Here is a 15,058-nt window from a genome sequence, read left to right as displayed (position 1 = left end):
CATGCTGCTTCCACACTAATGCTTCAGTATTAATAATCTAATGATGTCATATATGTATCAGAGGGACCAAACCACTACTTTTACTGCAATACTTTAACTACATCAAGCTGATAATACTTATGTACTTTTACTTAAGTAAAGCATCTGAACACCTCTTCCGCCACTGCTTCAGGGGCTGTATTCAGGATTTTAGAAATATTGGTCATGATGCAAGTCTTATGTCAACAAGACATCTTTAAAAAAAAAAAAAACATTCACCAAAAATAAGATGCTTTTAAAAAAAAAGAATTATCCATTCTATTAAATGTTTTATTATATTGTCTGATATTATTTCCCACTACTAAGGACTAAATGTATTTCTCTAATGAAAATGAACTCTGGGGAAATAATTCCTTTATTTCTTTGTTGGCTTTAAATTTTAAATGATGAATTTAAATTGCAGAATGTAAACTCCCCCCAGGTCTCTAAAACCCCCAAATTCTCAGAAAAAAATACAGAGGACACGGTAGTTTCGGGCCTGTCCAGGATCAAATGTAATGCAAATATCAGAAAGACCAAAAACTTTTCTACACTTAAGAAAAAAGGATGAAACTGTATCCTTCATGTTATAATTTAATTTAATGTTGAATGAAGTACAGAAAATAGAGAGTACAATCAAATGAAACGAGCTGTACTGAAAAAGAAACAAAAACATGATTCCTGTCAACTAAACAATGTCATTAGTAGCTCTCCTGTATGAACATAACCTTACAAGTGAAACTAATAAAATATTAAACTAATAGCTATGGAATCATCTTTTTTTTTTTTTGAGAGTAACAAAATAAAGATTTGGTCATTTGGAGTGCATTGCCTCAGAAAATGACAAAAGGCTCTGCTTAGCTGTGTTTGCACATCAAACAAAGAAAACTATACCCATACACAAAGTCACACACACTCATTCACTCCTGTTTTTCCTCACACACACACACGTCACTCGAGACCCTCAAACCCTTTTAGATTTGTCTCAACTAGTCAGAGAAATCATTTATTAAAACCCATTCCTCCAACTTATCTGATCCATGTCAAATGTAGGGGGTAGTTATTTCCTGATCCACGGTTTGTGAGACGCTGATGTGCAACCCTTTCACCAGCAGATCACTGAGTGAGCTGCAAGATGAAAAATACTTTGTAAATCAAATCAAAGGAGCATTGCTGGGTCGTCCCCCAAATTCTGCTATGTGCCACTGCCTTAAACGTGGAAGAAATGTCTGTAAACTGTCTGTAAAGGTAGAATAGATAGAGCAGATATATATTCTCTCATGAAGTCAGGTGACCTACAACGGCGTGTGTGAAGTGACACAATGGCAGAGGGGACACAAAAAGAGGAAAATATCAGTGAATAGTACTCTGAGTAAAATACTGACTGACCCTTTCATCAGGCATTAATCTGACGGAGGCGTCCAAAGTGGAAAGTAACGGATAAGTGATAGAACATAAGGAGCCAAACAGTATTTTAGGGACTTTTGTCCTGAGAAGTTCAAGGCTTCACTCATGTCGTCTTTCATACATCTACAAAACCTTAATGTGAACGGCTACAAGCCTGATGAAAAGAGAGGAGAGGGGAGGCAAAGAGGAAAAAAAGCTTGTAATATGCAATTCATCCACCCTAGTATGGCTCAAGAGGAATACTTATGACCATATACACCCATCCTGCACTCTGCCGGAGGAGTGGAGCATGTATTCTGTATACTACTGATACTGTAACTGTTTAAGTGTTTGCACAAAGAGCGAGATAATGTAATAGAGTCGCTCCCTGGGAATAATGTAATGGCTTCAATTCTGCGATTTAATTTCATTGAAATGATATAAAACATATCTCAGGCTGCAATGCAATATTAAGGCAGCGATGCCATTTTGATTTGAATCAAGTTTACTGATTTTTAACTGTGTGGCGTAACTGAGAAAAACTTTTAGCTGATACTTTTTGTAATGAAGGAGGATTTATGGAAGTTCATATATAAAACAGGTAAAGAGCAAAATTCTTTCCCCTGCAGGAAAGTAATGACTAGAGGTTATGGGTTGGCACCTTCTCTGCTCATTAGGCGCCCTCTGTGTGACATCATTTCACACATTAAGTGACCGCTGGGTAAGAGGCACGAGTGGGTGCTCTCCCCCGCCTCCAAATCATGTCAACAGACCGGGATGTTGAACGATCGCTGGCTCGCCAAAAAAAAAAAGAGCAGAAGCAGAGAGAGAAGATTCATGCAAAGTTGTCTTCAAGTACAGCAGTCCTTCTGTGATTCACACACTCACAACTTCAGACGTGCACACTCACTCACACTCACACTCACAATTATTTGCACTCCTTCATTTCCCAAAATTGCCAAAGTTAGCGAAGGCATCTTGTTTGGGTGGACCCACGGCTGGGGTGATGGAGTGTGTGAGGCCCATCCCTACTCCTGGCACTCCCATACCAGTCATACCACCCATCATCACGGGAGCGGCCATGCCCATATTCATGCTCATGTTCATTCCCATCATGCCTTGGTTTACAGGCATCCCCCCCATTCCCATGGTCCCAGTGGTCATCGAAGTTGGCATACCCGTTGTCAAGGAAGCCGGCATGCCAGTTGCCACTGACGTAGGCATGCCCATCATCATGGCATTGCCAGCCATCATGGGATTGGCTGGTGGTCTGATGGGAGTCACGTGGGGCGGGGAGCTGAGGTTCAGTCCTCCGAAGTTCTGGGCCAACAAGTTGACGGGAGGCACTCCTGCACGGACACATACGGGCAGGGAGGAGTTAGTCCTCTTTGTTTTTTCTAATCTGACCAGTCTAACCTAAACAATTTATAATCTGAATATTCTCCGAACTCGACCTGTCACACTGAAAATGCCCACTTTAAAATGTTGTGACACATCATAAACCTGTAATAACCAACATTTTCTCTTCACATACACACGCAGAGTAAAATACCTTGTTGCTGGATGATATTGTTGAGTGTGGGCGGTGACTTGGTGGGGTTGAGGCCTGCTGATAGGAAGTCCAGGCTGATGTTGACGGAGGGGTCAGACCAGGTCGACCCTAACGATCCCTGACCTCCGACCCCAACCTTCTGCTGTTGTCCTATGGGCTGCTGAGACGTCATGCCTCCCAAACTCTGAAACAAATTATTGTTATTTAACACTTAGATAAACGAATTCAAAGAAAATACTTATGTACAGTAAATCATATACATGAAAAGCTCACTGAGCAAGAACAATATCTGACATAAACAGAAAAAACTCAAACCCAAAACCAAAATACTGAAAGTAATTAACAGCCTAAACTGGAATCTGTCTTTATATTTATTTAAAATCAATATGCAATGACATAAAAGTTTGGTTAAATTTGCAGCAATGCTGATATATGCTCATATTTTCTTTATTGCAATATTCATTTTGACTGTTAGTTAGACTATGTGCTACACATTGGAAGCTTCTGGTCTCGTCATTCAGTGTAATTCATAATTCATAATGTTTTCTTGCAGTTTGCAGGAAACTAGGCCCTCCTGTGATGCGTACCGTTCCTACCTGTTGAGAGCGAGAAAGGGGCATGGTGGGCATAGCGACAGGGGCTCCCGGTGTCGCTCCTCCCAAAGAGAAAGTCATACTCTGAGAGGCACTCAGTGTTGTATGCGGATTGGTCATTTGATGGTTAACCCCACCCATCAGGTCAAAGAGCTCAGCAGAAGGTGGCACGGGGGCTGGATTAGACGCTGGGGCTGAAGGTGACTGGACGCTGCCAAAGAGGTCGGCGTTGGGCTGGGAGGGACCGGAGCTAGATGAAGCCGGTGGATTGGAGAAGGCGTTCCAGTCTCCAAATTCTCCATTTCCATTGGATGATGCAGCAACTGGCCCCAAGAGACATCAGTGATATGTTTAGTTGTGATTCATCTAAATACAGTCTAAATAAAGTATGTACAACAAGGCTGTTTTGTCATGGTGGACCTTGTCTGACGTGGTTCTGAGAGAGTACATTTCAGCAATGAGGACTGCTACAGAAGGAGCAGAGAGGGGAAAGAACTAGAGAGTTTACCGGTGGAGGTTGGGAGGCTGGCAGAGGCCGCAGGAGAGGAGAAGTCAGCAAAGCCACCAATGAGGTCTGAATTGCCACCTGGATAAATGGACACACACACATATTCATACAAAAAGCAAAGGAGTAAAAAAAACATCTTTTCCAACAAAGAGTGACACTTCATTTCTTCATTATCTGTGTGTGTGTGTGTGTAGCAGTTTGTAGTTACCTGTTGCAGTGCTCTGATTGGATGAGGGGTCGATCACCAACAGGTCAGCTAAACCGCTACTGGAGGACTGCCTGACTGATGACTTGAGAGAGAAGCAGAGACACAGTGATTAAATGTCTCCTGTTGAAAATGTATCTCACATTTGGAAGAGTGTGTGTGTGTGTGTGTGTGTGTGTGTGTGTGTGAGTACCTTCTCCTCGGGGCTCTTGTCTCCAGTGTAGTGGGCCGCAGCACCCAGGTCCAGAGTCTTGCTGCTTGTCGCTCCACTGCGTTTCCGTGTGGTGGTGGTTGTGGTTTCTGTCGCTTGTGTGATCTGGATGCTCTTCGTCGTGACAGTTTCCTCCTCGTCTTTAAACTCGAGGGTGTCCTGCCTACCGTTTCTTGACGCTCGGTCCTCTTCGTTGTCACTATGGCGATCGTATGAAGGATGGATTAGAAGCGGCACTCGGGAGATTTATGTTGTTATGCAATTATTACATGTTTGTTTGTTCAGTTGTCTCTGTATTGTCATTGTGTTATGTAATGGATAATCCAGGACACAATGGATTTTAAAACACATGGCATGGAGCCAAAGAACCATCTGATGTGCAATGAGCAGGTGGTTCTTTGTATTATTTCATCTTTGTTGAGTGATTCTGAATGAAAATAGCTAAGCCAATTAGCTATTCCAATGACAACACATGCATAAGAAAGCGTGTAGTATCTTTATCACCTCAGACCATTTTAAAAGAAGTATTTGTTCAGATCGTGGTATAAACATGTGTAAATGTGCATGTAGACACTGTCGGTGTGTATGATCACCTGATTCTGTCGGGGGAGTCGTCTCGTTCCTTCTTCCTGAACTTGTTGAGTGTGTCGTCGATGGTGCTGCCTATTTTGTCACTGATCTCTCCGAGCTTCTCGCTAAAGGGGAAAGCTCCTCTGCTCTTATCCCAGTCCTCATCCCACTTACTCCGATCCAGTTCATTAGCTGGCGGGAGGAAGACAAGAGAAATGGAAAAGAACAAAGAGAGAAGAAGGATGGAGACTTTGTCAGTTCACAGACATCCACCAAAATACACATACAGTCTTCTATAACTGTGTGCAAAACCACCTGATTATATATAGTTGTACAATGCTGCGTATCAAGTGACGATCTATAATAAACGAAAGACACTAAAGATAAACAATAACATTAGAGCTGCTGAAATGGATTGTTTTCATATTTTTTTTATCGTTTGCTGTATAAAATGTGTTTTGTTCAATTAACTGTCCACAATCTGAAGATATTTAATTAACCATAATAGAAGCACATCTTCAGATTGCAGATGTTTAAACTGACAAAAGTTATGCATTATAGATGATTTAAACTACAATTAATCAACTATCAGAAAAATATCTTTTAAAAAGGACCTGTTAAAAGCAAAAAATTAATTAGAAATATTTTTTTTACAAAGTAAATGGGCAAATGAGAATGAAGGACATTAAAAATATTGTGTTACATTTTCTGTATCGATCTAGTGACTTCAGCTTGCTCGGGGTTGGCTGCTAATTTTATGAATAGGAACTTACTGAAAAAAATGGAGGCTTTACTCTGGTGACTGACATACAATTAATCTATGACGGTTTTATAATCGATTAATATTTTAAGTCATTTATCAAGTAAAAACAAAAGATATTTCCTAGTAACAGATTGTCTAATGTGAGGATGTTTTTATCTGTTTCATATCATTGTAAGACATTGAAAACATCTCTTTGGGCTCCAGAAACTTCATTTTATAGATTTAAAAATTAATCAATATTTCAAATTCCTTGTTAAAACACACATTTCAAGTTTAACTTTTTAATACTATTCAAAAAGTCACAAACTTGCTTTACACTACATCCTTCCCTTGTGCATTTTAAATCCTGTAGATTTGGATAGGAGAAGTTTTATTATCATTTAACTCCACATCTGGCTTGAGCTGCCAAAGGAGGTGTGTTGAATTTCTTACAGTTCTTGAAGCTACCTCCTCCTCCTCCTCCTCCTCCTCCTCCCCCTCCTCCTCCTCCTCCTCCCATACTGTCAGAGGAGACTCCAATGTATTTGTCTTTGTTCTTCTTGGCTTTCTTCCTCTCCTCTCTCAGTCTGTCGTCGTCCTGGATGAACTCCACCATCTCCTTCACCTTCTGACGCACATTGATGCCCTGATCTTTACCATTCTCATCTGTGTACACACACACACACACATACACACACACATTATAACAGGAGAACTACTGGTAAGACATTTTGGCAACTACCTGTCATTTCATCTTGTGCCAACCTTTGGTCAATGGCAAGGTGTCTTGAAAACTAAATGTTGGATTATTCATGTAATCTGTATAGATATTCATGGTCCCCAAAGTATCAATCCTTATGGTTTTGGTAATAATGTAGCCTTTTTCTATTTTGGACACTTAAGTGATCTTTCTTGTAGCACAAGATATCTCAAATTGACGTATAAAGAAGAAAAAGAAAAAAGTGTTGGACCACTGAAGAGGTAAACAGCTATGTTTCATTTCGGGACTTACCGATGAAGTGGTAGTTTTCTAGAGATCGCAGGTCGTAGATGTGTTCTCTGGCACTGGTGACGACTCTTTCCGACCCATTCCTGATCAGGTAGGCCAGCAACAGTAAAGCCTGGAAAAGGGAGATGGAGAGAGAAAGCAAGAGTTTAAGTGAGAGACAGAATTATAGAGTTAGAGAGATAATATTTCCTAAAATAATATTTAAAGAAATTTCTGCTTAATTCAACAGTTCAAATGAAACTTTTCCCCCAAACAGCCTAACTGCCTTCTAAAATTGATTATGATGCAGGCAGGACAAAGGCATGTAGTTGAGTTGTACTGCTCTGACCTTTGCACTACACATATACAATATTTATACATACTCCAACAGCAGAAAGTCAAATTTAAGTGCTGCTCCCTCTGAAATCAATGCACTTCACATGTACAGTTACACAGCACACAAGGCTAAAAAGCAGAAAAACACAGTAAAATAATTTATGGTTAAAATAATTTTTAAATAAAAATAAAGAAAAACTGGGAATCAATAAGCCAGTCAGCTGTTTAAACACTTGAGCTCATGTGTGTTTGTGACTGCAGACACAAAGAAGCTCAGCTTTAATAACTCCTGACAAAACAACACAGACCTGAGCTGCACAGCACACACATACACCACAACCAACCAACCCGCAACACAGAGTGTGATCGTACCTTGTATACTCGTCTCCAGTTCTTCTTGTTGTCTTTCAGCATCCTGGTCCACAGCATGTTCATCACCTCTGGGAACTGCTCGTACATAAAGGTAGATCTACACACACACACACACACACACACAAAATAAAGTATTAGAGTGCTGGAAAAACCCATTCAGGTGAATCAAAACAGAATCAGGTCTAGTGAACATTGGCCTTACTCATCTTTTCTGTCATTTCTCATTCATAAAACAGCATGTGTGTAGTGACACACAATACCGTCTATCTGTCATCTCACTGATATGTGCATATGTGTGTGTTACACTGACGTACTTGGCTATTTCTCCCATCAGCTGTCCAGAGGGTCCCCAGGGGTCGTCATTGGTGGCTTCTCTCACCTTGGACTCAATCTCTGAGTAGTTCATCACCACATTGGTGCTGTTGACACAAAGATGTTTTGCATAAATATAATATTAAGATAACCATCAATATTTCACACGTAAAGATTAAACCATTTTGCAGAACAACAACAGAGATTGTGTGAAGATGATTGACCGAAAATACCGGCGCGCACACACACACACACAGTAAAATATAATGCACGCGATACAAAAATATTAAAATGACAGGTAATCTGTCTGGTTAGCAGAGTGTTATCATATCTACCTTCTGCACACACACACTCTAACACCACAGATGTTTATGCTAAACATTGCAACACCTCACTCATGCAGCACAGACCACACTCAAACCGAGAATGACTGTGGAGAGTAGGGTTATCGCCACAAATAGCAACATTCATGCATGTGTCGAACGCACAATGAAACTGAGCAGGAGAAGGAAATGAGAGAAAATAAATGTTTCACAGGTGAAAAGGAGAATTTACTGAATTCTGATGAATAATGAATGAAGGCTTTCTAAAAGCCTGCCACTGTTCTTGAGAGGGCAGACATGCAGGTATGTGCACACAAGCGTACTGTGTAAGAAAATATTCATCTGTTTAGGACACAATGGGATAGTGTGTGCATGAAAGTCAGGTGAACAGGGTGTGTATATCCGTCTGTGTGTGTGTGTGTGTGTGTGTGTGTGTGTGTGAAACAGAACAAGGTAAACAAAGCCCAAACCTCCCCATAAGCAATGTCTGCTTCCTGTCCTCTTTGTTTTTGTGGGCTCACCTGCTGCTGTGTTTGTCTTACTGTGTGTGTGTGTGTGTGTGTGTGTGTGTGTGTGTGTGTGTGTGTGTGTGTGTATCTTGATGGGCATGGCTTACTGCTACAGACCTCTGGCAAAACACATAGCCAAAGCACCGCAACATCTCCCTCTCCTCTCCTCTCTGCCACCACTCTATCTTACTCCAGCAGCCTGTCATTCCTCCCTTGTCTCCTCTCATCTGTCCTTTTTAAAATATCTGTACCCTCCTCTTCATTGTCTATCCTCCTGCTCTCCTCTTCTCCCGGTGCTTTAATCCTAAGCAGTTGCTCTCTTTTCTTTTGTCCTTTCCTCTCTGTCTCGTTCTCCTCTTAGATCTGCTGCTCCTCCCAGCTAAAGGAAAATAAGAGGCATCTGTGAGTTACAGAAGCTGCCTGTGACTGTTTTTTGTCAGTAGATAAGATAGAGACAGGCAGCGAGAGCTCCATAGTAGTATGACTCTTAATCTGCAGGAAAAGCAAGGCCGCCGCTGCCAGCTCTGCCGAGGTAGATCAATAATGGTGTATTCATCATGCCCAGCCAGGCACAACCAACAGCTGAGGTGTCTATTACTCCATCTAAGCTTTGCTGAGATCTCGTGTGTTACTTCTTTATACTCCCTTTTCTTATATCTTCTCTTCTGTCTCTTTTCTTATCTTTGCTTTACGCAACTTTCTTCCCTCTACTTCTTTTTTTCCGCTCATGACATTTGCAATATAATTGGTCTTTTAAAAGGCAGAGCCAACTGGAGAATAAAGTATTTCAAACTGTGAGCAGACAGATAAAGTGAAATATGACATTCCCTCTCATGTTTCTTGCCGTGACTTTTGCTCTGACAATTATTTTGTTTATGGGATTGATAAAATGGGAAAGAAAGATGTGATGTGGAAAAGAAAGAACAGGACTTGAGGACCACTACCTCTTCATCATATCTATGTATATCATCACCATGATCTATATTTAAAAGATATACAAGGCACATTTCATGTATACAATCTTACAAAAAATAAATATACTTTTGACAGTGTGGTAACCTGCACCCTTGTTGTAACAGTGCAGTGTGTTTTTTGAATGACATGTTTTTTTAAGGTTAAAGTGTTCTGGTACAACAAGTACAGTACAGTTTGAGTGCTTGCTTGCAGGGTTTGTATCAAAATGCAAGTGCACATGGACAACCCACACAAGGACCTAAATATCTGAATTTTAAAGATACACTACAAGTGGAAAAATCAAGATAGTTGAGCACAACATGCACTAACAGAATAAAACGCTCAGAATTGTTCTATTAGCTGAAAAATTGCAGAATCATCTAGCTGTTGCCTCTCAGCTCTTGTTGTCTAATTTAGTTCTTACTTGACTGAACAGAACCAGTAATATTACATTAACTGTGAGTCCTTATGCTAGATCATTTATCTCCCCTTAACTGACTCCTGCACAAGCTACAGTGTTTAAGTATGGGAGTAATTTGTGACTGGGAGGTTTATACATTACCAGTCGCTTTGGCAAAAACAGGACTTGAAATTTTAGCATAATAATGTGGCAAAAAACTAGCATAAACACCCCAATCAAATTTAAATGACTCAGCCTGCTGTGGTATGTCAAGGGAATGGCATTTAACCCAAACATCTTAGCAACTGAACTACAAAAACAAATAAACAAACAAAAACACTTTTCTCAGACATGAGGATAATAACATGGAACTAGGGATGCACCAATACTATACTCAGTATCTATCAGTCATTGCTATGTTGTTATTCTAAGGAACATATAATGACAGTGTCCTGTGTAATGCTGCTTTAAAATGTTTGTTTTTTTTAATTTTCAGCTACCACAAGCCCAGCATTCATCATAATGGCTTCATCTTCATTAAATGTATAAGTTGTTAATGTGGTTATTAAATAAAGGGGCCTGTTTCAAGAGGCAGGTTTGCTTAGTTATCTTGACTACTCTGCTGAGTAAAACCAGGAGTGAGTGTTTGTGCATCAGTGCATCTTCCAAATTTGAAGGAGTTTGGGTTTTACTCAGCAAATATTCATATAGCAACTCAACCTGACTCAGTAGGACAGGAAGCTGTTGTTATCCAGTGTTACAATAAATTACGTTATATTTGCAGGAAAATATATTGACAAAGCGCTCAAAGGAATGCATAGACTGCACTGTTCTGACAAACATGTGACAGGCTGCAACACCAGCATTAGCTACTCCATTATGATCTGTTTTTGCTTTGTTGTCAACCTGTCCCGGATCATGGGGGCCAAGGGCCTCGCTTAGACCGGCGTAGCTACAATGTGAAACGTGGTGGGAAATTTTACTCTTCAGATACCGTTATCTAGCTCTTTCTAGTAGGGATAAACGATGTTAGGTGAATGCATAGTGGAGGTGGCGGCATCAGCAGGGCGGGACAGGGCGTGATTCTGCAGCAGCACTGTCGGAAACAGCACACTGATAATAACACAGCCGAGCTGGGCTTAGCAAGGCTAGCGGTATTAGCTAACTGGATAGCTTTCGTCCTGGATCGGAAACAAATGCATTACCCGTTTGTAATGTTGCATTTTACCAGGCCTGTACGAACCAATGTGGGCGAAAGGTGCATTTAAATACGCCACTGTAAAAACACACATCTCTATTAATGCCACAAGGTAGAAGATTGGCAGCTAGCCAGCTAGTCGCAGCTAACAGCTGAGGGGCTACGGCCGTGACGTCACGGCCCGTATCCTCTCCTCTGTCAGCGGTAAAAGCTGCTGATGCTGCCCGGTTGAAGCCGCCGAGCCGGTTAGCCGGTTAGCTCAGCAGCCACTTCGCGGTTTAGCTCCTCGGTACTCACGCTTTGTCCACCAGCTCTCTGACTTTCCACATATTCAGCATCTCCGCGCGGAACTGCGGGCTCGCCGCCTCGATAGTGCGTCGCCCCCGTGTCTCTACGCCCCACAGACAGAGGTGGCCTCCGGTTAACCGACAGAGACAATCCCCCCGCCTCCTACTTCTCGATGAGCTCCGGTAGCACAGCGGCCGCTGCGGTTAACGGACCGGCCCAGTTGCTACGGAAACGTCGTTCTCCGCCTACGTCACTGAAACGTCGAGATGTGCCCCAGCTCGAGGACTCAATCACGCGCAACGCTCAGAGCAAAATGACGCAGAAGCTGCCAATGCCTGGCTCAAGGACACTTCAGCACAGTGAAACTCAAACAACTGAGAGAAAAACATATTTTTAACTTCATTTGAGTAGGATGAGACTATGAGTATTATGGACAGAAAACATTATTAATGCGATGATTATAGTGGGAACGTTTTTTTACTCACAAATGTCGTTTTTCAAATAAATTACTCTTATTTTCTGTTCCTTCATTATTTCACATTTTTTGTAACTAAAATCTCTTCAAAACAACAATCGATTATTACATTTTGTGAAAACATAGAATTACCATTATTATTTTATGTACCTTTTTACTGTATGCTACCTTTCTTCTTCTTCTTCTTCTTCTTCTTCTTCTTCTTCTTATTATTATTATTATTATTATTATTATTATTATTTCCTGTCACAATACTTGATAATAATTTCAAGTAAAAATGGTTAACATTTGGATTGTGATGAAATTGAATATGTTAAATAACATAAAATGAATAATAAATAATGAGATATTTAATCTTGCTTTTAATTTGACAAGCTTACATTGTTAATTTCTAGTTGACGTTGTGGGTGTATGTGATGTGCTATTGTGTGTTGCTTTGTGTTTTGTATAATGTGTCCTGTGTGTTTTTTGCTTTGTAGTGTTTGTTATTGTGCATATGAAAATTAGTTTAAACTAACTCTGGTGCAGTACTTCAAATGTTAACATATATGTTTAAAACTGTACATTGTCCCAATAAATACAGTACAACAAATAAAGTTTAAATACAAAAAATGAAATTAAAAATAACAATGTTTGTGTTTATACTGTACATACTGGTCAATGTGTCTACAGCTGCATGTATGTGTGGAAGAAATGGTTTTTGACTTCTTGGTGTGTGTGTGTGTGTGTGTGATATTTGTACATATAAATAATGTTTTAATTCTCGTATTAGTTACATATTAAAGGAAAAGTTCACAGTATTTCAAATTTCTCTGACAACAGTCAGGTGCCCAAATTAACACTGAAAGAGGTTAGAAGTTAGTTGATAGTCGTAGGAGTAGCAGTTATTTTTACAATGCATTTGAACACACACATGCTTATTTTAAATTGATGTGTAGGTCTCATGTGTCCCATATGTCAGGCTAAAATGTTGGAAAATGTGCATAATTTGATGCACAAGCTATCTAAAATATTCCCCTGTGATGTAATGGTACAGCCATGCAAAGATATATAATATGCTATAAAGAGTTTAGACTACATCACTTACAAAGTAGCCTCACAATTTTTCAATTCTGTCTTAAAATAACAGTCTGGTGTCCACATGAACACTAGAAGAGGTTTTCCTTGCTGTAATCATTCCTCCTGTTCACACTGGCTATTAAAGATTCCCTTCAAGTGTGTTTTAATGTAAGTGATGGGAGCAAAATCAGTTTGTGCAAAAGTGCATTTAAAAGTTTATCTGAAGCTTATATGAGGCTTCAGCAGTCTACACACAGTTACAGTCTTTTTAGCATCAAATTCCCTCTTTGTGTTTCCCTGTTAAACTGCAGTGAAAGTATAGTGACAAAAAGAGGAACTTTGGCACTGAAAAGACTGCAACGTTGAAAGATATCTACTTGATTTGGCTCATTCGCTTAATTGTATGTGCATTATGAAGGATCTTCTAATTGTCAGAATGAACAGGAGGAATGATTTTGGCAAGAGAAATCTATTTCAATGTTAATTTGGGCACCTGATTGGTATTTTAAGACAGATTTGACAAATTGCAAACCAATCTTATAATGAGGGTGTAAACTTTATTGATAAAAGCACTTTTACTGTCTTCAATGAGCAGTTTTTGTCAAAGCATTTACTTTTAAGAAATTAAGACATTTTATTTGAATTTGTTGATCAAAGTTTTCACAACATAGTTTCTACAATACATACAGACCTGTGCTATTTAGCAAACTGGAATATAGTTGTCTTTGTCACCTATTCTCAAAACAAGGCTTACTTAACAATGGAGAAAAACTGTATCAGACATTGTTTTGTAGTTGCATGATTGGACTGGCTGATTTTCAAGATCTTTGCTGATATATTTATTTTGTAGCATGTTGGATTTAGCTGCTGTGTACCCTACAGAGGTACAGCAGCCTTGCAGAGAGCAAGGGAAGACGCTCTTTGCAGTAAGACAGGAAACATACATATGCAAGAAGATCAAAAGGATTGTTTGGCGTGGCATGTGTCTTGGAGCTGTTGGCAGGATCATCATCATACATTAATCACAGCATCTTCTTTGGCTTCCTTCTTTTCCCACTGCCAGGATGTTTTATATGTATAAGTTTCTTTCTACTGTGTGATCTGTCACAGACTCTGCTGCCCAGGTCCTCCGGTTTCCACCCTCACTCAAAAGAAAAGGTCAGGCAAACTGATCATGCATAAATCAAAACAGTTAAATGAAAAAAGAGTTTCATCATAATTGCCTGTTTCTGATTGTGAAATCGATCAATATATAAATACACATGCTATTCCGATATTACCTGACAACATGACAGCAAAGGTTTCAGATATTTATCTTAGTTAAATTTTTGAAGTGAAGATGACTCTTCATTTTCATTGTAACACAAGTTATTCTTAAATCTTTACTGCATATAGCAGAGAAATACTGCTCTCCAGTGATGAAACTTTGTACTGCATCAAAGTGCTGAAAATGGAGAAGTTTGACTCATCATTCAAATGAAATAAACTGAAAGAAATATTTAATTGACTCAATATTTAATTTTTGGTGCAATTGGTGAATGAACCTTGATGATGAAAACACAAAACTCCAACACTAGAAAATACTCAGGTAGCGCACATCCACACCTGTAAAACATTTTAAAACTGATTCCATTCCATAAGTGGGTTGGTAATCATAGGAGAAGCAGTTTTCTTTACCGTGCATTTGAACACACAGATGCTTATTTTAAATTGACGTGTAGGTCTCATGTGTCCCATATGGCAGGCTAAAATGTGGGGAAATGTGCATAATTTGATGATCCTGTGATGTAATGGTGCAGCCATACAAAGTAATATAATACACTGTACAAAGTTTAGAGTACATCACTTACAAAGTAGCCTACAAATGCTCTCCATAAGCATAAGAAATAGTTCAAATACAGTTTATGATGTTTCAGGAAAAGGTTTGTCTGACAAAAGTATTCTGGCTTGATTTTGTTTAAATTATTGCTGTTTCTGCTCTTAAAGGATAGATTCACAATTTTTAAAATCTGTCTTAAAACAACAGTCAGGTGTCCATATGAACACTGAAAGAGGTTTT

At 39.6% G+C, this 15,058-nt stretch overlaps 1 protein-coding gene across 7 annotated transcripts; it reads right to left on the bottom strand.

The window, feature by feature from the left end:
• Positions 1-599: 599 nt before the first annotated feature.
• Positions 600-11,770, bottom strand: LOC137195780 (clathrin interactor 1-like). Of its 7 annotated transcripts, none has more exons than XM_067608387.1 (13): positions 11,475-11,770; positions 8,743-9,004; positions 7,796-7,900; positions 7,482-7,578; positions 6,798-6,906; positions 6,239-6,451; positions 5,067-5,235; positions 4,456-4,672; positions 4,266-4,347; positions 4,058-4,135; positions 3,544-3,872; positions 2,957-3,140; positions 600-2,753 (listed from the first exon to the last, which is right to left on the bottom strand). In XM_067608387.1, the coding sequence occupies exons 2-13, from the start codon at positions 8,850-8,852 to the stop codon at positions 2,347-2,349; spliced, it is 2,100 nt and encodes a 699-aa protein (XP_067464488.1). In that variant the 5' UTR covers positions 8,853-9,004; positions 11,475-11,770; the 3' UTR covers positions 600-2,346. The 7 variants fall into 7 exon arrangements, with proteins under 7 accessions (XP_067464488.1, XP_067464494.1, XP_067464492.1 ...); XM_067608393.1 differs by having other exon boundaries at positions 8,877-9,004; XM_067608391.1 differs by having other exon boundaries at positions 6,308-6,451; positions 11,475-11,769.
• Between the last annotated feature and the right edge of the window lie 3,288 nt (positions 11,771-15,058).

Source organism: Thunnus thynnus, chromosome 13, assembly GCF_963924715.1.
Source record: "Thunnus thynnus chromosome 13, fThuThy2.1, whole genome shotgun sequence".
Taxonomy (NCBI): Eukaryota; Metazoa; Chordata; class Actinopteri; order Scombriformes; family Scombridae; genus Thunnus; species Thunnus thynnus.
The sequence above is the reverse complement of the archived record's forward strand: the minus strand, read 5'-3'. Positions and strand labels throughout refer to the sequence as shown.

Bases quoted from the DNA above. Each gene is read 5' to 3' on its own strand.
- LOC137195780 (XM_067608387.1), bottom strand. From the start codon at position 8,852: ATGAGAGGAGACAAGGGAGGAATGACAGGCTGCTGGAGTAAGATAGAG. The intron at 6,907-7,481 runs GTACGATCACAC...TCCCTTTTCCAG, and splicing joins ACTGGAGACGAGTATACAAG to GCTTTACTGTTGCTGGCCTA. The intron at 6,452-6,797 runs GTAAGTCCCGAA...GTGTGTACACAG, and splicing joins AGAAAACTACCACTTCATCG to ATGAGAATGGTAAAGATCAG.